This window comes from Oncorhynchus keta, unplaced genomic scaffold (assembly GCF_023373465.1).
Source record: "Oncorhynchus keta strain PuntledgeMale-10-30-2019 unplaced genomic scaffold, Oket_V2 Un_scaffold_584_pilon_pilon, whole genome shotgun sequence".
In the NCBI taxonomy this organism is placed as follows: Eukaryota; Metazoa; Chordata; class Actinopteri; order Salmoniformes; family Salmonidae; genus Oncorhynchus; species Oncorhynchus keta.
In genome coordinates this window covers 1,742,393-1,770,099 of record NW_026290969.1, presented here as the reverse complement: position 1 = coordinate 1,770,099, position 27,707 = coordinate 1,742,393, and the positions used below count along the sequence as shown (strand labels likewise).

Here is a 27,707-nt window from a genome sequence, read left to right as displayed (position 1 = left end):
TGGCTAAATGCCGTTTATTTAAATGCACAAGATAGGGCAAAGAAAAAGTTAACTATAATACAGGTTGCTACCAGTGGTGGTTTAGATCAGCATGTTTGTGCAACTACGTGTTCTGAATCAGATGGCCTATTCTAAAATCTTTGTCTCAATGCAACATCTATTCAAATGTGATTAGTGTATCCTGGGAAACACTGACCAATGCTTTGGTTCCTACCCTGTCATAACTCCTACCTGGCTTTTTCATTTGTTGTCATGCCAAACAACACCAAACATATAATTAGAATAATCATTCTATTTCTATGATTCCCACAGTTCACCCAAGTGTTTTGATCTATATCGCAAGACAAATCACAATATTTGGTTGGAAAATGGCAGTTAGATGTTTTGCGCATATCGTGCAGCCCTACTATCAACCTGGGAACTTTACCAGTAAATGCAAACATTTGGTGGCACAGAAATAAAGTAAAAGTGATATTTTCTTCATGAGCTGTGCTTCAAAAGTAAGTACGATTCATATAGTCCCAATGTTGGCTGGATCTCAATCAATTTGAAAATATATTTTTCTGGTGCTCCTAAATCGTATGTGGTGCTCCTAACTGTTGTAAGTTAGGAATCAGTGCTACCAATGAACAATTTGAATTTAGAGCCCTGGATGAGAGGCAAGAGGGGATGAAGGAGGGATGTATAGCCTAAAGGGAGGGATCCTCCTGTTCAGTAAGTGCATTTGCGGACTGCCCAGCCCAACTCAGCCCTGCCTGGTGCCCGCTAGTTCAGCTCAGTAGAATTGCCTCTGCAGCTCTGAATTATTTATTGGACTTCAGAGTGCAGTGAAAATCCCACCCCCCACACACAGACACACAAACCCTCCTGCAGCAGATCACTCCACCTCATTGCGTGTTATATTGCATCACAGCTCATCTATTACTAAAATACCTTTAGCTTTTTTCTGACTCACACACAGACTCTATTTTTAACGATCTCTGTTTCTCTTTGTTTTACCAGTCTCGCACTTGCTCATTGAATTCCTCCTGTCTGTTCTCACTCTCCAATCTCCAATCAGCTGGTTGAATAATTGAATGGATTTTGATCTCCCTGGGTTTTTTGTTCATCAGATCCTAGCGTTAATTGCTCTGGGCTGTGTAACTGCTCTTACTGTGTTACATAAGCCTCAGTACCAGAATGTTTTCATATTTTTATAAGGAACACATCAGAGCTACTTAGATAATGGTATATTATCTACTTCGCTTGATTTGGCAATGTTAACATGTGTTTCCCATGCCAATAAATCCCATTGAATTGAATTAGTGGGGTGATTCTCATGAAGCCAAGTTTTAACCTTGGCAGTAGAAAATTGAGTTAGAAAAATATGATGCATCTGCAACAATCAACTATCATTCTGAAGACTAAGGTGCCTAGTTTATGGTACAGTGTCTTATTTGAAATATTCACCCCAAATTCTCATTACCGAAAGATCAAATTCAGATTAAATTCTCGGGTCATTTTATACTATTTTACTTTTGGAAAAAAAAGTTTGTCCATAAGTCATACAAATTGGATACTAGTGGAAATGTACATTAAACTAATATTTATGTAACAACGGTGTCTGTGGACTTGTTTCTCATTACGTAACTTTTTCAATCTGCTGTAAATACTCATTTTTTAATGAAGTTTTATTCACCCATGATGCATCATCTAGAGAAGTAGTCCTTAGATGAGCACAAGTTCATTCAGTATCTTCACTTACAGTGCCTTCAGAAAGAATGCATACCCCTTGACTTATTCCACATTTTGTTGTTATAGCCTGATTTCAAAATTGATTAAATAGATTTTCTCACCCATCTACACACAATACTCTGATTTATAGCTGTGAGTCTTTCTTGGTAAGTCTCCAAGAGCTTTGCACACCTGCATTGTACAATATAAGTTCATAAAGTTCTGTCAAGTTGTTGATCATTGCTAGACAGCCATTTTCAAGTCTTGCCATAGATTTTCAAGTAGATTTAAGTCAAAATGCATGCATGTAATTACAGTACTTATGCTATAACAAGGGCTATTTTAGTCAATTGCAGTAGGATCTGTGATTTTAGTATTATGCAAGTCATAACAAACGACCCAGTTTGTATTGGGTTACTGAATCTCTATTAGACCTCAGTACAGTTTTTCAGTAGCAAACTATGCAACACTCATTAACAAAACATGCATTCTCATATCTGAAACCTGCTCATCATTAACGTAATGCACCAATATTTAGGAAAATAAAACTTGTCCAGTAGTAATTTTGTCTCGATCTGATAGTGTGCCTTTTTGTTCTTTTTCCAAATATGTGTACATAAAAATAGCATGTATACACAAAGTGTTGCGGTAATGAGAGAAATTACAAAATACATTCTAATATTTGTTTTCATTATTATGTTTAACTCCAGCATTTTAATTAGGTGAGAAATGTTAAAAATATACATTGATCTGTTAACTTCAAGTGCCAGTTCCGTGAGAATCACCTAACACGGAACCCAAACCGGCCACACCAAACGCGATCACGACAAGCAGGTTAAAATATCAAAGCAAACTCTGAACCAATGACATTAATTTAGGGACAGGTCGAAAAGCATTAAACATGTATGGCAATTTAGCTAGCTAGCTTACACATGCTGGCTAATTTGTACTATTTAGCTAGCTTGCTGTTGTTAGCTAATTTGTCCTGGGATATAAACATTGAGTTGTTATTTTTCCTGAAATGCACAAGGTCCTCTACTCCAACAATTAATCCCCACAGAAAACGGTCAACCAAATTTTTTCTAGTCATCTCTTTAGTCCTCAGTCATCAGCTTTTTCATCTTTGAACTTATATGATGATTGCCATAGTATTACAACGATGACCGGCAAAACATTTCATCTTTCAATCACCCACGTGGGTATAACCAATGAGGAGATGGCACGTGGGTACCTGCTTCTAGGGTACGTGGGTACCTGCATCAGAGATAGGAATGACTTCTATTTTAGCTCGTTGGCGTGATAATTTAATAACATGTATTTCTAAATGTATTTTGCGACGCGACGTGTCCGGTCTGGTCAGCATATAATGGTGCTTCTTTCTCTGTGGTCAGCAGTCAGCATATGGAGGCATAGGGAAGAAGGGGTCGAGAGAACAGAAAAGGATGTTGATAAGTGATGGCAGAGGTATGGGGGTGAAGAGAGGAGCAGAAGGGAGTGGTTGATGAAAAGGTGGAAGCACATGGAGGGAACTGGAATGCAGAGGAGAGGTGGGGAGAGGGGTGGGGAGAAGAGAAGAGTGTAGGAGGGTGGGCAAGAGAGGGGAGAGCGATCGATTAATAGCAACCTTTCCTCACCCCTGCAGTGTGATGTGGGGTGTGTCTGCCTGTATGCATGGACTTGTGTACTGAACCCCTCGTGTGTGTGTGTCTGCGTTTGTATGTCAGCCTTAGTTTGCAGGGTGCTCATAGAATGCATGCTTTGAATGAAGCTCTACGATATCAAAGAGAGTATAGATATACTCGGTCAGGGACAACCTAGCACTTCAACACCATGCACTCTCACACACTTCCACACACTAACCAGGTTTCCATCCAACCTTTTTATGCAAGTAAATTACATGTCAGAGCCCAGGCTCTGTCGTAGCAGGCCGCGACCGGGAGGCCCATGGGGTGGCGCACAATTGGCCCAGCGTCGTCCGGGTTAGGGAGGGCTTGGCCAGTAGGGATATCCTTGTCTCATCGCGCACTAGCGACTCCTACACATTGGTGCGACTGGCTTCCGGGTTGGATGCACGCTGTGTTAAGAATAGAGGTTGACCGATTATGATTTTTCAACACAGATACCGATTATTGGAGGACCAAAAGAAGCAGATACCGATTATTCGGCCGTTTTTATTTTTTTTAAATAAAAAATAAAATAAAATATAATAATAATAATAATAATAATCATAATAAATAAATATATAAAAAAATATATATAGATAAAAAAAGAAAAAAATATATATGTTTTTATTTATTTATGTTATTTTATTTTTTATAATTGAAGCATGTTCAATTTGGTTTAAATAGTGCAAAATCACAGTGTTGGAGAAGAAAGTAAAAGTGCAATATGTGCCATGTAAGAAAGCTAACGTTTAAGTTCCTTGCTCAGAACATAAGAACACATGAAAGCTGGTGGTTCCTTTTAACATGAGTCCCAGGTAAGAAGTTTTACGTTGTAGTTATTATAGGAATTATAGGACTATTTCTCTATCTACCATTTGTATTTCATATACCTTTGACTATTGGATGTTCTAATAGGCACTTTAGTATTGCCAGTGTAACAGTATAGCTTCCGTCCCTTTCCTCGCCCTTACCTGGGCTCGAACCAGGAACACATCGACAACAGCCACCCTCGAAGCAGCGTTACCCATGCAGAGCAAGGGGAACAACCACTCCAAGTCTCAGAGCGAGTGACGTTTCAAACGCTATTAGCGCGCACCCCGCTAACTAGCTAGCCATTTCACATCGGTTACACCAGCCTAATCTCAGGAATTGATGGGCTTAAAGTCATAAACAGTGCAATGCTTGAAGCACAGCAAAGAGCTGCTGGTAAAAGCACGGAGGTGCTGTTTGAATGAATGCTTATGAGCCTGCTGGTGCCTACCATCGCTCAGTCAGACTGCTCTATCAAACCATAGACTTAATTACAACATAATAACACAAAGAAATACGAGCCTTAGGTCATTAATATGGTCGAATCCGGAAACATTTGATTCTTTCAGTGAAATACGGAAACGTTCCCTATTTCATCTAACGGGTGGCATCCATAAGTCCAAATATTCCTGTTACATTGCACAACCTTCAATGTAATCTGGCAAATTAGGCGTCCCAAACTGTTGCATATACCCTGACTCTGCGTGCAATGAACGCAAGAGAAGTGACACAATTTCACCTGGTTAATATTGCCTGCTAACCTGGATTTCTTTTCGCTAAATATGCAGGTTTAAAATTATATACTTCTGTGTATTGATTTTAAGAAAGTTATTGATGTTTATGGTTTTTTCGCGAATACGCACCGCATCGATTATTTGCGGGACACGCTAGAACTACACATGGTTGATGATATTACTAGTTTATCTAGTGATTATGATCGATTGATTGATTGTTTTTTTAAGATAAGTTTAATACTAGCTAGCAACTTACCTTGGCTTACTGCATTCGCGTAACAGGCACTCTCGTGGAGTGCAATGAGAGGCAGATGGTTAGAGCGTTGGACTAGTTAACTGTAAGGTTGCAAGATTGTATCCCCGAGCTGACAAGGTAAAAATCTGTCGTTCTGCCCCTGAACAAGGCAGTTAACCCACCGTTCCTAGGCCGTCATCGGAAATAAGAATGTGTTCTTAACTAACTTGCCTAGTTAAATAAAGGTTAAATAAAGGTGTAAAAAATTAAATAATAATAAATTGGCCAAATCAGTGTCCAAAAATACAGATTTCTGATTATGAAAACTTGAAATCGGCCCCAATTAATCGGCCAATCCGATTAATTGGTCGACCTCTAGTTAAGAAGCAGTGCGGCTTGGTTGGGTTGTGTTTCGGAGGACGCATGGCTCTCGACCTTCGCCTCTCCCGAGTCTGTACGGGAGTTGCAGCGATGAGACAAGACAGTAACTACAAACAAAAATGGCACGACAGGCCTGATGGAAACAGCCAATTTGTCGGTAAACTTTCCAGATGTTGACAACAAAATACACTAGACAACGTGGGATCTTTTTGTGTCTGTAAAATTAATTATGCGAGGAATGGCGGTGGAAATCCATTATGCGCAAAAATTAATATAACCATCATTTCGAAGTAAACTTGGAATTCACACGATGATATGGTGTGTGGTCCTCTCACTACGACTCGGAAAAGTATGCAGTGATACAGATGAAAGTACACAGATGAAATGTGTTATAATGAACTTCACTGGGTGGTCAAAGTGCATGGTATGATAGAGACATACCCCAAGCGACTTACAGCTGTAATCGCAGCAAAAGGTGGCGCTACAAAGTATTAACTTAAGGGGGCTGAATAATTTTGCACGCCCAATTTTTCAGTTTTTGATTTGTTAAAAAAGTTTGAAATATCCAATAAATGTCGTTCCACTTCATGATTGTGTCCCACTTGTTGTTGATTCTTCACACAAAAATACAGTTTTATATCTTTATGTTTGAAGCCTGAAATGTGGCAAAAGGTCGCAAAGTTCAAGGGGGCCGAATACTTTCGCAAGGCACTGTATATGTCCCAGTTGTGGAACTTCTATGATTAAATATGAAACTATTTGTGAGAAGATGAAATGTCATTTTAGCCTTCTAACTTCGCCCAAGTGAGCACAGACGTGGCAATGTGATGGAACCGCCCTTCAAGGCGAGGGCATAAAAGAGCTGCTAACGATATTTATATTAGACCAGAAAATGTGGAGCTGTGGCTACATGTTGAAATGGTTGCCATTTAAAAAGAGACCAGCATGACCAACAGTGTGAGCTGAAAGGTACGAAATGGTTAGAAACTCTGAAAATTTTAACAGAGAAGAAGAAAATCTCTACCAGACCAGACAGCAGGAAGCGGTGGCTACACGGCTGAGAAATGGTTTAAAACTAAAGACCAGCCGAAGTACAGCGCGAGCTGGATTGTGATAGAGGAAATTATGGTTGAAATGACTAATTATGTATACATTCCAATCAGAACTGACTAGTCCAAATGCTATAATGTACTGTACATGTGAATTTTCTCTCTTGCTCCCTTTCCCAATTGTATATAATGTAGTCAGGAGTTAGTAACAATGAAGGTCTGTTCCTTAATTCATTCAGTTGTACAAATCTCCAGGTGGTGGGAATGGGCCATCTCCAGATTGTCGGGAATGTTGATTTATGCTGACTGGCCTTGACTTCGTGCTGATAACGCGAGGGCTCAAGAGGGTGCTAAATATCCATATTTACGATGAGCGTATTATTCAACCGTATGTACGATTAGTTGAATTCCTCTCTCTTCTTCTCCCACGGGAGAAGTAACAAGCCGTCATATCGGGTTAGTCCACCAGGGACTTTTCTTTTCATTGCAACATGTTAGTAACCAATGTATAATCTATCCTGTGTGTGTGTTTATGTATATCTGTGTGATTATTTAGCCAATTTGTGTATCACTGATTCATCATGGAGACTAGGGTTTGTGCAGATTTGAAGTCAACAATGTTCAGAATGAGACTGATTGAGGTAACAATGATAATTAATGGATGACTAAGATGATAACTCTACAGCTATAAATATATTCTTAATTCGAGAAACGGTAACTCATTAAACAAACCTTTTCAGTTGTGCCCCAAGATTGCTAATGACTTAATTGTTACATGATTAACTGAATCATGTTAATAATTAAACAGTTAATTGACTTGATAAAATAATTAGTGACACACCAATATGACATTCTCTGCCGATACGATATCCGATATTTTCCTTGACAAAACAAATGATACCGATAACCGATATTTAAACATTTTTGCGGCCTTTTAAGCATTCTAGTGAAGTGAAATAGTTAACACACACACATGGACACAGTGGTGTAAGGCACTGCATCTCAGTGGAAGAGGCATCACTACAGTCCCTGGTTCGAATCCAGGCTGTATCACATCCGGCCGTGCTTGAGAGTCCCATAGTGTGGCACACAATTGGTCCAGCGTCACCCGGGTTTGGCAGTCATTGAAAATAAGAATTTGTTCTTAACTGACTTGCCTAGTTAAATAAAGGTTACACACACACACAACACACTGACCAAAAAGTTATTTTGTTGGCATTTACGCATGTCCCCATTACCAGTAAAACATAATCAAAACCTATTTCTTTCACTTACTTGCTGTGCTGTTTCATTGTCCATTTGCCCAGTCGTTTCATTCTCAACCAGGATTTCTACCGAACACCGTTTGGGTCTTTGCATGTTAACCTTTTGCGTGTAGGGGGCAGTATTTTCGTTTTTGGCTAAAAAACGTACCCATTTGAAACTGCCTATTTATCAGCCCCAGAAACTAGAATATGCATATAATTGTCAGATTAGGATAGGATACACTCTAACGTTTCCAAAACTGTAAAAATATTGTCTGTGAGTATAACAGAACTGATATTACAAGCAAAAACCTGAGGAAAATCCAATCAGGAAGTGCCTCTTATTTTGAAACCACTCTGTTCCTATGCATGCCTATCCTCCATTTAAAGGGATATCAAGCAGATTATTTTTTCTATTGCTTCCCTAAGGTGTCAACAGTCTTCAGACATAGTTTCAGGCTTTTTTTTTTGTTTTTTTATGAGCGTGAAAGATCACATTGCGTAAGTGGATAGGTGGAGGCTCTGAGTGAGTTTTGCGCTACAGAGTAAAGCGGCCATTGTTTCTCCCGGTGTTATTGGAAAAACCTACACACCCAGTTGGTATATTATTGAATATATATTTTAAAAACAACCTGAGGATTGATTATAAAAAACGTTTGACATGTTTCTGTGGACATTATGGATATTATTTGGAATAAACGTTTGCGTTGTCGTGACCGCTCTTTCCTGTGGATTTCTGAACCTAACGCGACAAACAAACGAGGGTATTTTGGGTATAAAAATAATCTTTATGGAACAAAAGGAACATTTGTTGTGTAACTGGGAGTCTCGTGAGTGAAAACATCCGAGGATCATCAAAGGTAAACGATTAATTTGATTGCTTTTCTGATTTTCGTGACCTAGCTACTTAATGCTTAGTGTACATAATGTTATGTTTTGCTATCGATAAACTTACACAAACGCTTGGATTGCTTTCGCTGTAAAGCATCATTTCAAAATCTGAGACGACAGGTGGATTAACAAAGGCTAAACTGTGTTTTGCACTTGTGATTTCATGAATATGAATATTTTTTAGTAATATTATTTGACTGTGGTGCTATGCTATTCAGCGGATGCTAACGAAAATGATCCCGCTAACGGGATGGGTAGCGTCAAGAAGTTAAAAAAAGATACACGTCAAATAACACTTTGACATGTCAAATAAGGTTGTTGACCAATCAGGGCCTGAATATGACTGCACGTCACATAATAATTCAACTCGTTCATAAACATTTTTACATAGTGTAATCAATGTGTAATAACTCACTCATATTTAATTTCACAACGATTCATCGATACGTATGCTATGATGCTGGTAAAGTTGTCTCGTGCACCTACAGTGCTGGTCATAAGAAAAAGCTAGCTAGCTCATGGATGCAAGCAATTTTCTTCCCCAAAAACATAGCAAAACGACATCTGTTTCAATTGCTATAGTTAGCTAGTTAACTATATAGCTAGGTGTCATCATCTAAAATTACCCTAATTCATAAGACAGTTCTTATTTGATTAATGGTGGTCGGACCCATCTATGTGAAGCTAGCCACAATAAGGATTAGCCACAATAGTGGACTTTGCGGTTACCCTTCAAAATAAAAGTATGTAATTGACAGTGATGCAAATGCATACAAATAGTAGAATTGTGCCATAATTGACTAGCTAAACGAGGTTGGAATGTTATATAAAATCACCAAAAGACAATCATTTGTTAATTTGACAAAAATCTGTTGAATTCACACTGGATGTCTTATACTTTAGAATTGCATCGGGGGCATACTTATTTCACTGTACAGCCATACCAATGGATTGTGGATCAATGACATGGGGTATCAGTCTACTCAGTGACACCCAGAGAACATTAGCATCGTAGCTCTTATTGCGGGACTCTGAAACAACTGTGAATGGAGCCACATTTATTGTCAACCTATGTGGATTGAACACTATTCCAGAGGAAAAACAATACTGCGTGGATGTTTTGGAGTCAGATAACTCTGAGGAGGACGTTGGGAAAAAATATATTGGGTTTTGAGTAGACTGTTACCCCATTTCGTTGATCCCCAATCCTTAGTTAAAGCTGTACAGTGCAATATGAATGTCAGTACACACAATAGGCTGACTGGGGAGGTCATTTCACATGGTCACAGTCCCGCAAAGAGCTACAACGCTAATATTTGCATAAACTCTTGGGTGTCACACAGTAGACTGATACCCCATTTCATTGCTTCACATTCCAACCTTGTTTAACATTATCTAGTCTAAATATGCCGTGATTCCACCAATTGTAACCACCTATATCACTTTTATTTTGAAGGCAAACCGCAAATTCCACTATTTTGCCTAATCCACATAACCCGGTCAGGTCGAGCCTCACTTGCCAGATGACGCTAGCTGGCTACTTATAACGTTAGCTTTGGGCAACAGGGTTAAGTAGCTGGTTAGCTATTTATTTTCATGAACTGATGTTCAATTACAATAGGTGAACAACAAGTGGCTACCTAGCTAGGATTCCTAAATCATTGCTAAGAATAGTGAAAATTATTGCAGTTTCTATTGGTCATTGTTTTCAGGCTGGTTGTATTGGTGCTAGCTAGGTACCAAACTAAAGCTAGCTACCCCAGAAGTTGCGGTCTAACAAATAATACTTTATTACCAACGCGGTATTGTAAAAACATCGTTCGTGGCCGGTGTTTGCTTGTTTGCAGACTTTTTTTTGTACAGCTTTGACACTGCTACTGATGACAGTGGTGGCGCTTGGCTGGCACGTGCAAATTCAGAACACACAACATTCTATAATAGAACTGTGTTCTGTAACGCGTCAAATAGTGTTATTGTCAAATAGTGTTATTTGATGTGCATCTTTTTTTGACATGCAAAGACCCAAACTGCGTTCCATAGTATGTCGTGAAGCTAATAGCAGTGACGCTATTACTGTGTAACTCCGGAAGGACAACATCTGAACAATAGCGCACTTGGTAACGTTAGTGTGTACCGGTGCTCGACCAGTCGGTGAAAGCCAACATCACCCACGACAGAGAATGGTTGATTGTCAAAGGCAATGAATTCCATTATCTTGGCTTTAATGGTTTTTGCCTTTGAGTTGTCTCGCTGAAATTTTCTTACTCTTTCAAATGACTGCTTGACTTGTGGACTGCTCGATCCACACAGTAGACATTGTGGGCTAGGTTAGGAATGTTGTGTTGCACGTGAAGCGCAAAAATTTATGTGGCCTCATTACGACATCGGTTTTTCACATAGGCGTTAAACTAGACATCGGACCGATACCGACGTTGCTATTTTTTAGCTAATATCGGCAGATTCCGATATGTTCACCGATATATCATGCATCCCTAATAATAATCCCTAATAATAATAATAATCATCATCACATTAATGGTACCAACTTCACGACACCTGTATTTGGGGAGTTTCTCCCATTCTTCTCTGCAGATCCTCTCAAGCTCTGTCAGGTTGGATGGGGAGTGTTGCTGCACAGCTATTTTCAGGTCTCTCCAGAGATGCCACTTTAAGAATGTTTACATATATCACATTACTTATCTCATATGTATACACTGTATCCTACACTATCTATTAAGAATGCACGATATATCGGAATTGGCCGATATTCGCAAAAAATGCGAACATCGGTATCGGCCCGATGTCTAGTTTAACACCGATGTTAAAAACCGATGTCAAAGCTACCGTGCGTACCTACAGTTGGTCGAAAGTTTACATACACTTAGGTTGGAGTCATTAAAACTCGTTTTTCAACCACTCCAAAAATTTCTTGTTAACTAACTATAGTTTTGGCAAGTCAGTTAGGACATCTACTTTGTGCATGACACAAGTCGTTTTTCCAACAATTGTTTATAGACAGATTATTTCACTTATAATTCACTATCACAATTCCAGTGGGTCAGAAGTTTACATACACTAAGTTGACTGTGCCTTTTAAACAGCTTGAAAAATTATGTCATGGCTTTAGAAGGCTAATTGACATAATTTCAGTCAATTGGAGGTGTACCTGTGGATTTATTTCAAGGCCTACCTTCAAACCCCGTGCCTCTTTGCTTGACATCATGGAAAAATCAAAAGAAATCAGCCAAAACCTCAGAAAACAAATTGTAGACCTCCACAGGTCTGGTTCATCCTTGGGAGCAATGTCCGAATGCCTGAAGGTAACACGTTCATCTGTACAAACAATAGTACGCAAGTATAAACACCATGGAACCACGCAGCCGTCATATCATTCAGGAAGGAGACATGTTCTGATGAACATACTTTGGTGTGAAATGTGCAAATCAATCCCAGAACAACAGCAAAGGACCTTGTGAAGATGCTGGAGGAAACGGGTACAAAACAGGTCTCTATATCCACAGTAAAACAAGTCCTATATGGGCATAACCTGAAAGGCCGCTCAGCAAGGAAGAAGCCACTGCTCCAAAACCGCCATAAAAAAGCCAGACTACGGTTTGCAACTGTACATCGGGACAAAAATCATACTTTTTGTAGAAATGTCCTCTGGTCTGATGAAACAAAAATAGAACTGTTTGGCCATAATGACCATCGTTATGTTTGAACACCATCCCAACTGTGAAGCACGGGGGTGGCAGCATCATGTTGTGGGGGTGCTTTGCTGCAGGAAGGACGGGTGCACTTCACAAAATATCATCATGCATCATCAGCATCATGAGGAAGGAAAATTGTGGATATATTGAAGCAACATCTCAAGGCATCAGTCAGGAAGTTAAAGTTTGGTCGCAAATGGGTCTTCTAAATGGACAATGACCCCAAGCATACTTCCAAAGTTGTGGCAAAATGGCTTAAGGACAGCAGTGTCAAGTTATTGGAGTGGCCATCACGAAGCCCTGAACTCAATCCTATACATTTGTGGGCAGAACTGAAAAAGCATGTGCGAGCAAGGAGGCCTACAAACCTGACTCAGTTACACCAGCTCTGTCAGTGGGAACAGGCCAAAATTCACCCAACTTATTGTGGGAAGCTTGTGGAAGGCTACTGTCGTGGAAATTTCCTCTATTTACCAAATCATGAGCGCAAACCACACACAAGTCAGAGTTAGTTATCAAAGTCCATCTTTAATTATATGAGCTTTATCACAACCCTGTGACTCTCAGGCAATTCAGTGTCTATCAATTAATTCTCTGAGAGCCCCTTCTGCATTGCAACTGCGATCCTTTAATAGCAAAGAACACACATAGTCAGACAGCATAGACATAATAAATCGTTCAGCTTTGTCTCCTTACTCAAACCCTAGAACCATAAACCAATCCTCCATATCAACAGGCATATATCAAATTGTCATTTAGATACAACCAATCCTGGACAAACTCACGGAGAGGAGAATGATTGCTATAGGTTAAGATAGGGACAACATTAGAGGGAGCATAGAATGATTCCAGACACTGCCATCCTCCTTTTCCCGATGGGAAAATGGCACACAGACACAGTGGAGCAAAATATATGTTTACACATGATGACACTTTGACCTCTCCCCTCTCTGCGGCCCATGCAACTTAGTCTTGACATAGAACAGATACTTCAACCCTGCCACAGTATTATACAAAAATAACATTCTTGATGAGAAGTAACTTACAAACATATGATGAATATAAAACATCTTACCTATGTTACCAACAAATTCTGATTATTCCACAACACTACCCAAAACATTTGACCCAAGTTAAACAATTTAAAGGCAATGCTACCAAATACTAATTGAGTGTATGTAAACTTCTGACCCACTGGGAATGTGATGAAAGAAATAAAAGCTGAAATATTGTCACGCCCTGACCTGAGTATTCTTTGTTTTCTTTATATATTTTGGTTAGGTCAGGGTGTGACGAGGGTGGTATGTGTGTTTTTGTCTCATCTAGGGTGTTTGTACTGTCTAGGGGTTTTGTAGATTTATGGGGTTGTTTCCATCTAGGTGTTTATGTAGGTCTATGGTTGCCTAGATTGGTTCTCAATTAGAGGCAGGTGTTTATACTTCCGACTTCAACTGTAGATAACGTAGATACATGGCGTAATTCACACCCACAATGTCTACTGTGTGGATCGAGCAGTCAACAAGTCTAGCAGTCATTTGAAAGAGTAACAACTTTTCAGCAAGACAACTCAAAGGCGAAATCCATTAAAGCCAAGATAATGGAATTCATTGCCTTTGACAATCAACCGTTCTTTGTCCTGGGTGATGTTGGCTTTCGCCGACTGATCGAGCACCGGTACACACAAGTGCGCTATTGTTCAGATGTTGCCCTACTCGAGTTACACAGTAATAGCATCACTGCTATTAGCTTCACGACATACTTACTATGGAATGCCGTTTGGGTCTTTGGATGTCAAAAAAGTAGCACTGTCAAAGCTGTACTTAAAAGTCTTAAAACACCAGCCACGAACGATGTGTTTATTAGCTAGCACCAATACAACCAGCCTGAAAACAATGACCAGTAGAAACTGCATTTTCATCATTCTTAGCAATGATTTAGGAATACTTGTAAGTATTAGCTAGGTTACCACTTGTTGTTTGCCTATTGAAATTGAACCTCAGGTCATGAAAATAAATAGCTAGCCAGCTACTTAACCCTGTTACCCAAAGCTAATGTTATAAGCAGCCAGCTAGCTTCATCTGGCTATTGACACTCGACCGGACCGGTTTATGTTGTGAAGCTAGCCACAATAAGGATTAGGCGCAATAGTGGAATTTGCAGTTTGTCTTCAAAATAAAAGTCTGGCATTGACAGTGATGCAGTGAATACAAATAGTAGAATTATGCCATACTTTTATTTTGAAGGCTAACTGCAAATCCTTGGCTAAAACTTATTGTGTCTAGCTTTACAGAGATGGTTCCGACCACCATTAAATCAAATAAGAACTGTCTTATAAATTAGGGTTATTTTAGATGATGACACCTAGCTATATAGTTAGCTAGCTAACTACAGCAACTGAAACAACTTGTCATTTTGCCATGTTTTTGGGGAAGAACATTGTTTGCATCCATCAGCTAGCTAGTTTTTTTTATGACCAGCACTGTAGGTGCGCGAGACAACTGTACCAGCATCATAGCATACTTATCGATTAATCGTTTTGTGACATGAAATACAAGTGATATTGATTACACTGTGTAACAAATACGTAAAAACACATTAAATTATTATGTGATGTGCAGTCATATTCAGGACCTGATTGGTCAACGAGCTTATTTGACACGTCAAATAGTGTTATTTGACGTGTATATATTTTTTTGACTCGCAAGACCCAAACGGCGTTCCATTGAAATCCTGGTTGAGAATGAAACACCTGAACAAATGAAGAACCTTCATTTAACTAGGCATGTCAGTTAAGAACAAATTGTTATTTACAATGATGGCTCAGACGACGCTGCGGCAATTGTGTGCTGCCCTATGGGACCCCCAATCCCGACCGGATTTGATACAGCCTGGATTCGAAGCAGGGACTGTTGCACTGAGATGTGTGTGTTAACTATTTAACTGTACTAGAATGCTTAAAAGGCCACTAAAATGTTAACTATCGGTTATCGGTATCGTGTTTTTGGCAAGGAAAATATTGGATATCGGTATCGGCCAAAAATGTAATATCGTTGCATCACTACTATTGCATCTCAGCCGCTCTGTCACTGCTCATCCATATATTTAATATTTATATATTCTTATCCTATTCCGTTACTAGATTGTATGTATTAGGTTTTGTTGTGGAATTGTTTGATATTACCTGTTAGATACTGCTGCACTGATGGATCTTGAAGCATAAGCATTTAGCTACACTCACAATAACATCTGCTAACCATGTGTATTTGACCAATAACATTTGATTTGATCTGAGATGTTTGATCCGGTTCAAATACGGGCTCTGGCTAGGCCACTCAAGGACATTCAGAGACTTGTCCCGAAGCCACTCCTGCGTTGTTTTGGCTGTGTGGTTAGGGTCATTGTCCTGTTGGAAGGAGAACCTTCGCCCCAGTCTGAGGACCTGAGCGCTTTGGAGCAGGTTTTCATCAAGGATCTCTCTGTACTTTGCTCCGTTCATCTTTCCTGGTCTCCCAGTCCTTGTCCCTGAAAAACATACCCACAGCATGATTCTGCCACAACCATGCTTCACCGTAGGGATGGTGCAAGATTTCTTCCAGACGTGACGCTTGGCATTCAGGCCAAAGAGTTCAATTTTGGCTTCATCAGACCAGAGAATGTTGTTTCTCATGGCCTGAGAGTCTTTAGGTGCCTTTTGGCAAATTCCAAGCGGGCTCTCATATGCCTTTTACTGAGGAGTGGCTTCCATTTGGCCACTCTACCATAAAGGCCTGATTGGTGGCCTGCTGCAGAGATGGTTCTCCCATCTCCACAGAGGATCTCTGGAGCTCTGTCAGAGTGACCATCGGATTCTTGGTCATCTCCCTGACCAAGGCCCTTCTCCCCTGATTGCTCAGTTTGGCGGGGCGGCCAGCTCTAGGAAGAGTCTTGGTGGTTCCCAACTTCCATTTAAGGGTGATGGAGGCCACTGTGTTCTTGGGGACCTTTAATGCTGCAGACATGTTTTGGTACCCTTCCCCAGATCTGTGCCTCAACACAATCCTGTCTTGGAGCCTCATGGACAATTTAATTTGAGCTTATGGCATGGTTTTTGCTCTGACATGCACTGTCAACTGTGGAACCTAATGTAGACAGGTGTGTGCCTTTCCATATCATGTCCAATCAATTGAATTTACCTCAGGTTGACTCCAATCAAGTTGTAGAAACATCTCGAGGATGATCAATGGAAACAGGATGCACCTGAGCTCAATTTCGAGTCACATAGCAAAAGGTCTGAATAATAATGTAAATAAGGTATTTCTGTTTATATTTTTAATAAATTAGCAAACATTTCAAAAGATCTGATTTCGCTTTGTCATTATGGGGTATTGTGTGTAGTTTGAGAATAATCTTTTTTAAATTCTATTTAAAATAAGTCTGTAACGCAAAAAAATGTGTAAAATGTCAAGGGGTCTGAATAACTTCACGAATTGGATATATCTGAGCTGTTGCTAGAGCGCATGTGCCAAAACCAGAGTGCCACATTTGCTTAATAACACAGTGTTTTTATGTAAATGAACAACAACCCATCAGTACAGTTAAATGCGATGGGATCCATTTACATTCAGGGCTTAACATAAGGACAGCTCAGAGTATGCTACTCTGTTCTTCTGAAATATATCTACATTTTCTTTATCATCTTTCTTTAGACCTGTCTAAAATAAATCATGGATTTATTGTGATGGTGGAGGCTATATTACATGGATTTATTAGACTTTAAAAAATAGATGTTCCAAACGTCTGTATCAGTGGTTTGTAGGCTATGTGTGGAAGCCAGGAGATGCTAAATGGGTTTATGTTAATTAACAGTCAATTACCATGATACTGGCAGTTATTTGCCTGACGGTCACCGGCTCACAAAATGAAATGACCGCCACATCCCTACTAGTGACACCCACTGACATGCATAATGTGAAAGATCCTCTGCTCCTACTGAAGTAGACCACATGGTGCCTTGCAGACAGTGCCTGTGTGATCTGAACCATGCTTGCACCACTGATTTTCCACAGTACTGGTCCTCACTTCCCAAAGTAATCATTGCTCTGGTGGCTACTCAATTGCAAGTTCCTTTCGAGGGTGACCAGCTGGGTCAAACATATGGTCCAATTAATGAGCTGAATATGGCTCTGACAGACACACTAATACCGGAGAGACAAACAGGCACAGACAGAGATCAATGGAAGAGCCTCCTGCACACGGTCCCTCTCTCCCATCTGTTTGTTCTGCTTATATGTCTCTCTCAAAAAAACTGATATTAATGATCTCTTCATTTCACATGATCTCTGAGGTGTTTTCCTCTCCTTGTACCACTATAGCCATTGCTTTAAAAGAGTGTTTCACAAATAATTCTGTATAACATTGAAAATGATCTAGGTCCAACCAGGAATATTTTCTCTCATAATCTTTTGTCTCCTGACCACAACCCTGGATTTAGTGTAGCTTCTCTGTCCTCTCCCTCAGGACCGTAAGCTGACCAAAGTAGAGCGTCAGCGGTTTAAGGAGGAGGCAGAGATGCTGAAGGGGCTGCAGCACCCCAACATCGTCCGCTTCTACGACTTTTGGGAGTCACCCCTTAAAGGGAAGAAGTGCATCGTCCTGGTAACGGAGCTCATGACCTCAGGCACGCTCAAAACGTGAGTGTGCTGTTACACCTGCTGAAGATGGGAGAGGATGATGATGATAGTCAAACGAAGAGGCTATAATTGGGCAATGCGGGATCTAGTCATAGATGCAAAGCAACACCATTTTTTACATGCATTCCCCCCAACAAACCAGTTAATGTGTGCAGGAGTATTATTTATCATTTAGATTACTAAGCAATGTAGTACTGCAAAAAGAGGCAATGGAGTGATATGCACATGAATATTTGCCCTAAATTACCTTTTATTTTTGACTGGATTATCAATCCCAAAACTCTGAATATATGAATGGTGATACTGATGTCCTTTTCCCACCTGTAGGTATCTGAAGCGCTTCAAGGTAATGAAGCCCAAGGTTCTGAGGAGCTGGTGTAGGCAGATCCTGAAGGGTCTTCACTTCCTCCACACCAGGGCCACTCCCATCATCCACAGAGACCTGAAGTGTGACAACATCTTCATCACGGGCCCCACCGGCTCCGTCAAGATAGGAGACCTGGGGTTGGCCACGCTCAAGAGGGCCTCCTTCGCCAAGAGTGTCATAGGTAGGAGATCCAATCAGACTGCATCAGTAACACCTGGTGTATCATCTATATATTTTTTAAAATGGACAACAGTCTCCAGACTCCAAAAATGTCCTGCTGTCTAACCTTTGACCATGTCCTCCCAGGCACCCCAGAGTTCATGGCCCCAGAGATGTATGAGGAGCACTATGATGAGTCAGTGGATGTCTATGCCTTTGGGATGTGCATGTTGGAGATGGCCACCTCAGAGTACCCGTACTCGGAGTGCCAGAACGCTGCACAGATCTACCGCAAAGTCACCAGCGTGAGTCCACATTTAAAATGTAAACCAATTTAGCTCGTATATACAGTGCCTTGCGAAAGTATTCGGCCCCCTTGAATTTTGCGACCTTTTGACACATTTCAGGCTTCAAATATATAAAGATATAAAACTGTATTTTTTTGTGAAGAATCAACAACAAGTGGGACACAATCATGAAGTGGAACGACATTTATTGGATATTTCAAGCTTTTTTAACAAATCAAAAATTGAAAAATTGGGCGTGCAAAATTATTCAGCCCCTTTACTTTCAGTGCAGCAAACTCTCTCCAGAAGTTCAGTGAGGATGTTGACCTAAATGACTAATGATGATAAATACAATCCACCTGTGTGTAATCAAGTCTCCGTATAAATGCACCTGCACCGTGATAGTCTCAGAGGTCCGTTAAAAGCACAGAGAGCATCATGAAGAACAAGGAACACACCAGGCAGGTCCGATATACTGTTGTGAAGAAGTTTAAAGCCGGATTTGGATACAAAAAGATTTCCCAAGCTTTAAGCATCCCAAGGAGCACTGTGCAAGCGATAATATTGAAATGGAAGGAGTATCAGACCACTGCAAATCTACCAAGACCTGGCCGTCCCTCTAAACTTTCAGCTCATACAAGGAGAAGACTGATCAGAGATGCAGCCAAGAGGCCCATGATCACTCTGGATGAACTGCAGAGATTTACAGCTGAGGTGGGAGACTCTGTCCATAGGACAACAATCAGTCATATATTACACAAATCTGGCCTTTATGGAAGAGTGGCAAGAAGAAAGCCATTTCTTAAAGATATCCATAAAAAGTGTAATTTAAAGTTTGCCACAAGCCACCTGGGAGACACACCAAACATGTGGAAGAAGGTGCTCTGGTCAGATGAAACCAAAATTGAACTTTTTGACAACAATGCAAAACGTTATGTTTGGCGTAAAAGCAACACAGCTCATCACCCTGAACACACCATCCCCACTGTCAAACATGGTGGTGGCAGCATCATGGTTTGGGCCTGCTTTTCTTCAGCAGGGACAGGGAAGATGGTTCAAATTGATGAGAAGATGGATGGAGCCAAATTTTCTGGAAGAAAACCTGATGGAGTCTGCAAAAGACCTGAGACTGGGACGGAGATTTGTCTTCCAACAAGACAATGATCCAAAACATAAAGCAAAATCTACAATGGAATGGTTCAAAAATAAACATATTCAGGTGTTAGAATGGCCAAGTCAAAGTCCATACCTGAATCCAATCGAGAATCTGTGGAAAGAACTGAAAACTGCTGTTCACAAATGCTCTCCATCCAACCTCACTGAGCTCGAGCTGTTTTGCAAGGAGGAATGGGGAAAAAAATTCAGTCTCTCGATGTGCAAAACTGATAGAGACATACCCCAAGCGACTTACAGCTGTAATCGCAACAAAAGGTGGTGCTACAAAGTATTAACTTAAGGGGGCTGAATAATTTTGCACGCCCAATTTTTCAGTTTTTGATTTGTTAAAAAAGTTTGAAATATCTAATAAATGTCGTTCCACTTCATGATTATGTCCCACTTGTTGTTGATTCTTCACAAAAAAATACAGTTTTATATCTTTATGTTTGAAGCCTGAAATGTGGCAAAAGGTCACAAAGTTCAAGGGGGCCGAATACTTTCGCAAGGCACTGTAGGTAACACTCACAACTAGGCTAGACACAAAATGACCAATTTCAGTCATTCATGTTAGCACTGTGATTTCTATGAATGGCAGCCACAGATCTCAAGTAACCAGGGGTATTCAGCATTAATGATTTAAAGGCCAGAATCATTTTGGTACTGTCCATAAGTAGCTTGTTTTGGGTCACATGTTCAGGAATGGCTAAAGAATTGCAGCATTTACCTTGAGTTAACTCCGCAAATAGCATTGCTGGGTGGGGCGGTAGGCAGCCTAGTGGTTAGAGCGTTGGACTAGTAACCGAAAGGTTGCAAGATCGAATCCCCGAGCTGACAAGAAATAAAAACTGGATGGTCTACAGAGACAGATGGGAGGGGTTGAGTGTAGCTGAAGGATGGGACTAAAAATGAACAAAAAATAACTAATGTAGAATATACTATAAAATAGAATATCTGTAAAATGTTTATAGTACGATTCTCTCTCCAATTATCAGTAAGGTTTTCATGGTACGCTACTCCTCAATGAAAGTGGAGGGTAGGAGATACCAGACCTTTCCATGGTAGGGGTTATGTTACCAGCCAGCCCCATGTTTCTTGATACTTGAATAATTCCCTAGTTTAGTGGACAGTAAAGATGGTCATGACGTGCCAAATGGCACTGCTCAGGGAGTCCAGAACCCCCCAATTCTTCATAGATCTAATCTTGTATTCCACTCTATGCCAGTGAGGAAAAGATCATCACAGTGATGAATGCGGCAAACTGTTTTTAGATCAGGGGGTGTCAGGAGCCATGATATATTTGATGAAGGGTATTGATTTTGCACTTTTAAAACTTGGCAGGTACTGCTGAAGTAAGATGACTCATCTTAGCCTGGTCCCAGATCTGTACTTTAGCCAACTCCGCTGACTAGGATTGTCAATGATAATCCGAGGATTTGGCACTAAAGCACATGCATATATTCTGCATGGTATGGTAAGGATAGTCAGAGGTGTTGGCTTTGGCTAAAGCATATATAGTTGAAGTCGGAAGTTTACATACACTTAGGTTGGAGTCATTAACTTGTTTTTCAACCACTCCACAAACTATAGTTTTGGTACGTCGGTTAGGACATCAACATTGTGCATGACACAAGACATTTTTCCAACAATTGTTTACAGACCCATTATTTCACTTATCACAATTCCAGTGGGTCAGAAGTTTACATACAGTGGGGCAAAAAAGTTTTTAGTCAGCCACCAATTGTGCAAGTTCTCCCACTTAAAAAGATGAGAGAGGTCTGTAATTTTCATCATAGGTACACTTCAACTATGACAGACAAAATGCAAAAAAATTATCCAGAAAATCACATTGTAGGATTTTTTATGAATGTATTTGCAAATTATGGTGAAAAATAAGTATTATTAAAACTACTAAAGTCAGAATGTCATAACACTAACAATTTATGAGGTGTGCAAACAAAAAACATTTGGAAAATTATGACAACTTTTGGTAAGCTATGTGAATACATGTGGCCATCTCTCTCTCTCTCTGTCTCCCTTTTTATTTTCTCCACCATACTTACTCATGGCTTCCGGCCATCCCTCTGAACTGTTTTTTCCCTTCCTTTTCTGTTATTAGGGGGTGAAGCCTGCCAGCTACAACAAGGTTGTGGATCCTGAAATCAAGGAGATTATTGGCGAGTGCATCTGCCAGAAGAAAGAGGAGCGGTGAGTGACTGTACCTGCGTCTCTGTCCACCTTGGAGGCCATAGGGCCACCAAGGTGCTCCGTCACCCCTCCATACCTCGCTTCATCTGCCCACATCCTATCACAATGACATTTGGGGCTCTCAACAACATTCCAATCTCCCCTCCCGATCTGTAGGCCATCCTCTGTTAACTTGAATAATAATGGGTTTAATACAGAGGAGAAAATAACCCTTAAAACTGCCTCTTTGGCAGGTTTTCATACTGAGAGGTGATTGTGTACAGTTCTCTCTCGTTCCTTGTCCTGGCAGCTAGTAAATGGAGGGTGTTCTTAGATAGGGGCTTATACTGTCCAGACCGGAACACTGAGAACATTGGTGCTCAGGAGAGTCTTTCAGCTCCTGCATGACATAACTACTGAATTTGGTGGAGGGCATTAGGTCACTGTACTTGGAGTTGATATGATTAATTTGAAGTTAATTTAGGCTAAATCTGTAAAAAATGACAGAAGGTCAAGTTGGAGCCATGCCATGTTAGCACAGTGATAAAGGGTTGTTTTTATTTTTCATTCCTCCCAGGTACTCCATAAAGGACCTGCTGAACCACGCCTTCTTTGCAGAGGACACAGGGGTGCGGGTGGAGCTGGCTGAGGAGGATGATGGGAAGAAGGCGGCCATCGCCCTGAAGCTGTGGGTGGAAGACCCAAAGAAGCTGAAGGGAAAATACAAGGAGAGTGGAGCCATTGAGTTTACCTTTGAACTGGAAAAAGAGAGCTCGGAGGGCGTGGCCCTAGAGATGGTAAGATGGATGGTGGGTGGATGGATGGATAGTTTGATGGTTGAATACATGGGTGGAGTTTAGCATTAGACTGGTTGAACAGACATTGCAATCCAAGGTGGGGTTTGAATTTGTCCTGAATAATGTAAATACTTGAGTAAATGCTGGTTCTGGCGGCTCTGTTATGGTGTGGGTTGCATTTTCCAGGCATGGTTTAGGTCTACTCAACCCCTTAGAGGGCAAGGTAAACGCCAGTAAATACACAACCATTCTGAACCACCTTCAACCTACAGTGCCTAGTGAAAGTCTACACACCGCTTGGACAGTCTTCACATTTAGCTGCTTTACAATCTAAAAAGGGATCAAATTAGATTGTTTTCTTACTGATCTACACATTTTCAAAGTGAAAGGAAGTTATAGAAAAATGTAATTGTGCGTCTTTTCACACCCCAGAGTTAATACTTGGGTGGAAGCACGTTTGGCAGCCATTACAGCTGTAAATCATTTTGAATAGTATTCCACCAACTTTGCTCAACACTTTGGGCAACATGTACATTGTTTTGGTCGCTAAAAAAAACAATCGGACAGCATATTCAAACTTGGTCTCAGATTTTCTTTTTTGAAAAGTCTGTTTATTCAGTTTACACACATGACAACACAATATAAATAATATATGCTCAACTAGAAAAAAACGTATTTCAAATATAAAGATACCGTACTTTGGACAAGTTAAACACACTGGGCAGAAAAGTACAAAGGTTAAAGGGCAATCTGTAGTTAATACAGGAACAGAGCGGTCACCTTGACATTGTTCCTGTAAACAGACGAGGGAAAGGGGTGGAGAAATGCAACCACTCACAGGCAGTCATGGCCACAGACCATCTGACCAAAATGAAAGTTTACAATGCTATTTACATTTTTTAAATTTTTTAATTACACTTATTTTTTACAAACAGGGCAAAACAAGCTCACATTTTAGGCTTTGACGGGGCAAGAAGGAGGCATCCACGAGTCACATTCAATAAGAATCTAGAGGCACATCCCCAACCTCAAGGTCTAGAGGCACTTCACCAACCTCAAGGTCCTCCCCAAAAAACACAGAAATGCTCCTCCAACCAGTAAATCACAGGGGCGTCAAATACAGATGTATTTTTGTTTTAATGAGAGTGCCATCAGAGGGTGGTGGACTGTACAAAGTAAGACCGGAATGGAGCCCAATCATCATAAAACAGTTTGGACTTCCCATGTGTGTTGAATGACTTAAAAAAAATAAAAAATACATTTGAGATTACAGCAAACTTCCCACTAGGGCTGGGCGGTATACCGTATTTGACTATATACTGGTATTTATACACGGACCGGTTTGGGTTTTTACTTGACCTTTTATGACGGCATTTTAATGTTTGGTTTGTTAAATGTGATACGCCGTGTGTAACATCCATTTTTATAGTTTACTCCGCTACTTGAGTCATCTCTCTCTGCTCTCTCTCTCTCTCCATGCCGCTTTCTACACAGACCTAGCCCCGCCCCCTGTCACTCAAAGGAGCGCATTTGTTGTTGCTTGACCACGAGATGGAGTAATCAATGCATGATCAGTGCAGCACATGCAACAATGTTGATGACAACGATGTTGTTTCCACTTTGATCTTAATATACATCCACAAGCGTTCTATAATTACAATATTAATTTGTGTTTCTTACATCTGCAAACAGCTAGTTTGTGTTTTCTTAGCAAGTTAAGCTAATTCGCTGGTTGGCTAACTAGCTAATAAAAGTAATACGAGTCAGAGCAAACGTAGCTAGCTAATACAGCTTGATACCAGTACTGGTGGAGGCTTAAATCAGCATGTTTAATGTAGCCAAAGATTATAAGGTCCCCTAGGAAACACAGAACATAACTTTGGTTCCTACCCTGTCACAATAACTTGTCCATGGCATTTTCATTTGTTGTCATGTCAAACAACACTGTATTCAAAGTGCCCACTATTATTTATATTTTAACAATATAATTATAATAAACATTCTATTTCCATGATTCCAAAAGTTCACCTAAGGGTTTTGATCTAAATCGCAATTGCAACATTTGGTTAAAAATAAGGCCTAGTATTTTAGCCCATTTCGTGGCAGTGTGGAAATTATCTCAAATGAGTGCAGGAAATGCAGAAATTGATGGAAATTATTTTAGGTTGAAGTTGAATTGAACAGTATAAACCAATCAGAATGTAGAAATATTAATTGAAATCATTTAGAACATATATGTTTCCACCCTCGGGTCACACACTACTCATAAAGCAAATGTGCAACTTTTATTAATCAAAAACATAAAATACTGTCAAAACTTTGAAAAATACCATGATATGATAATTTGGCCATATCGCCCAACCCTATCTCCCACCCAATATTTATAAGATGGGGGAACTACACCTGTGTAATGATCATGCTGGTTAATCAGTTTCTTGATATGCCACACCTGTCAGATGGATGGATTATCTTTGCAAAGGAGAAATGCTCACTAACAGGATGTAAACAAATGCATGCACAACATGAGAGAAATTAGCCTTTTCTGCGTTTTATTTTTTTCTTCAATATATACAGTTGAAGTCGGAAGTTTACATACACCTTAGCCAAATACATTTAAATTCTTCACAATTCCTGACATTTAATCCTAGTAAAAATTCCCTGTATTAGGTCAGTTAGGATCACCACTTTATTTTAAGAATGTGAAATGTCAGAATAATACTAGAGAGTGATTTTTTCAGCTTTTATTTCTTTCATCACATTCCCAGTGGGTCAGAAGTTTGCATAGTGTTTGGTAGCATTGCCTTTAAATTGTTTAACCTGTTGAATCTAGGGGTCATTTTTGGGGGGGTGGGAAATAACGTTCCCAAAGTAAACGGGCTATTTTTCAGGACTAGAAAATAGAATATGCATATAATTGACAGCTTAGGATAGAAAACACTCTAAAGTTTCCAAAACTGTAAATATATTGTCTGAGTATAACAGAACTGATATTGCAGGCAAAATAATGTGAAAAATCCAATAAGGAACGCAGCGGTTTCTAAATAAGAGTCCCTTCCTAAGCTTCCCGATTGAGCAGTGAATGGAATATCAACGAGATTCCCTTTTCTATGGCTTCCTTAATGTGTCTAGTATCACAAGACATAGTTTCAGGCTTTTATTTTGAAAAATGGGTGTGTACAACAACATTGCGTCAGTGTCCACCTGATGGCTCTTTGTGTATTTCTCGCGCAAAAGACAGAGGTATCTATTTTTCCACCCAGTCTTACTGAAAAAAGCTCTGTCCCGGTTGATATATTATCGAATAGATATTTGAAAAACACTTTGAGGATTGATTATAAAAAACGTTTGCCATGTTTCTGTCGATATTATGGAACTAATTTTGAATATTTTTCGGCGTTGTCGTGACCGCAATTTCTGGTCGTTTTCTCAGCCAAACGTGAAGAACAAACGGAGCTATTTCGCCAACAAAAATAATATTTTTGGAAAAAAGGAACATTGGCTATCTAACTGGGAGTCTCGTGAGTGAAAACAACCCGAAGCTCAAAGGTAAACGATTTAATTTGATTGCTTTTCTGATTTTCGTGACCAGATTGCCTGCTGCTAGCTCGGCATATTGCTATGCTAGGCTATCAATAAACTTACACAAATGCTTGTCTTGCTTATTTTCAAAATCTGAGATGACAGGGTGATTAACAAAAGGCTAAGCTATGTTTGAATATTCACTTGTGATTTCATGAATATGAATACTTTCTAGTAAGATTTTTTGTCCGTTGCGTTATGTGGTCCTTCTGTAGCTCAGTTGGTAGAGCATGGCGCTTGTAACGCCAGGGTAGTGGGTTCGATCCCCGGGACCACCCATACGTAGAATGTATGCACACATGACTGTAAGTCGCTTTGGATAAAAGCGTCTGCTAAATGGCATATATTATTATTATATTATATATTATTATGCTACTTAGTGTCAGTTGATGACAATTATCCCGGATCCGGGATGGGTAGATCCAAGATTAACTTGGGTCAAACGTTTTGGGTAGACTTCCACAAGCTCCCACAATAATTTGGGTGAATTTTGGCCCATTCCACCTGACAGAGCTGGTGTAACTGAGTCAGGTTTGTAAGGCCTCCTTGCTCGCACAAGCTTTTTCAGTTCTACCTACGACTTTGGAAGTATGCTTGGGGTCATTATCCATTTGGAAGGCCATATTCCGACCAAGCTTTTACTTCCTGTCTAATGTCTTGAGATGTTGCTTCAATATATCACATAATTTTCCTACCTCATGATGCCATCTCTTTTGTGAAGTGCAACAGTCCCTCCTGCAGCAAAGCACCCCCACAACATGATGCTGCCACCCCCGTGCTTCACGGTTGGGATGGTGTTCTTCGGCTTGCAAGCCTCCCCCTTTTTCCTCCAAACATAATGATGGTCATTATGGCCAAACAATTCTATTTTTGTTTCATCAGACCAGAGGACATTTCCCCATGTGCAGGTGCAAACCGTAGTCTGGCTTTTTTATGGTGGTTTTGGAGCAGTGGCTTCTTCCTTGCTGAGCGGCCTTTCAGGTTATGCCCATGTAGGACTCCTTTTACTGTGAAAATTAATACTTTTGTACCTGTTTCCTCCAGCATCTTCACAAGGTCCTTTGCTGTTGTTCTGG

The 27,707-nt window shown here is 40.2% G+C and overlaps 1 protein-coding gene across 16 annotated transcripts in view; it reads left to right on the top strand.

The window, feature by feature from the left end:
* Positions 1-27,707, top strand: part of LOC118361415 (serine/threonine-protein kinase WNK2-like) — a 119,328-nt gene that overhangs the window by 33,862 nt on the left and 57,759 nt on the right. For all 16 annotated transcript variants that reach the window (XR_004820984.2, XR_004820985.2, XR_004820983.2 and 13 more), the window contains 5 exons: positions 17,928-18,100; positions 18,428-18,648; positions 18,774-18,931; positions 22,188-22,276; positions 22,833-23,052. Coding sequence is in view for 13 of the 16 variants with exons in the window: in XM_035741329.2 (XP_035597222.1) it covers positions 17,928-18,100; positions 18,428-18,648; positions 18,774-18,931; positions 22,188-22,276; positions 22,833-23,052 (861 nt within the window). In the remaining 3 variants the exon portion in view is untranslated. The remainder of the gene's footprint in view (positions 1-17,927; positions 18,101-18,427; positions 18,649-18,773; positions 18,932-22,187; positions 22,277-22,832; positions 23,053-27,707) is intronic.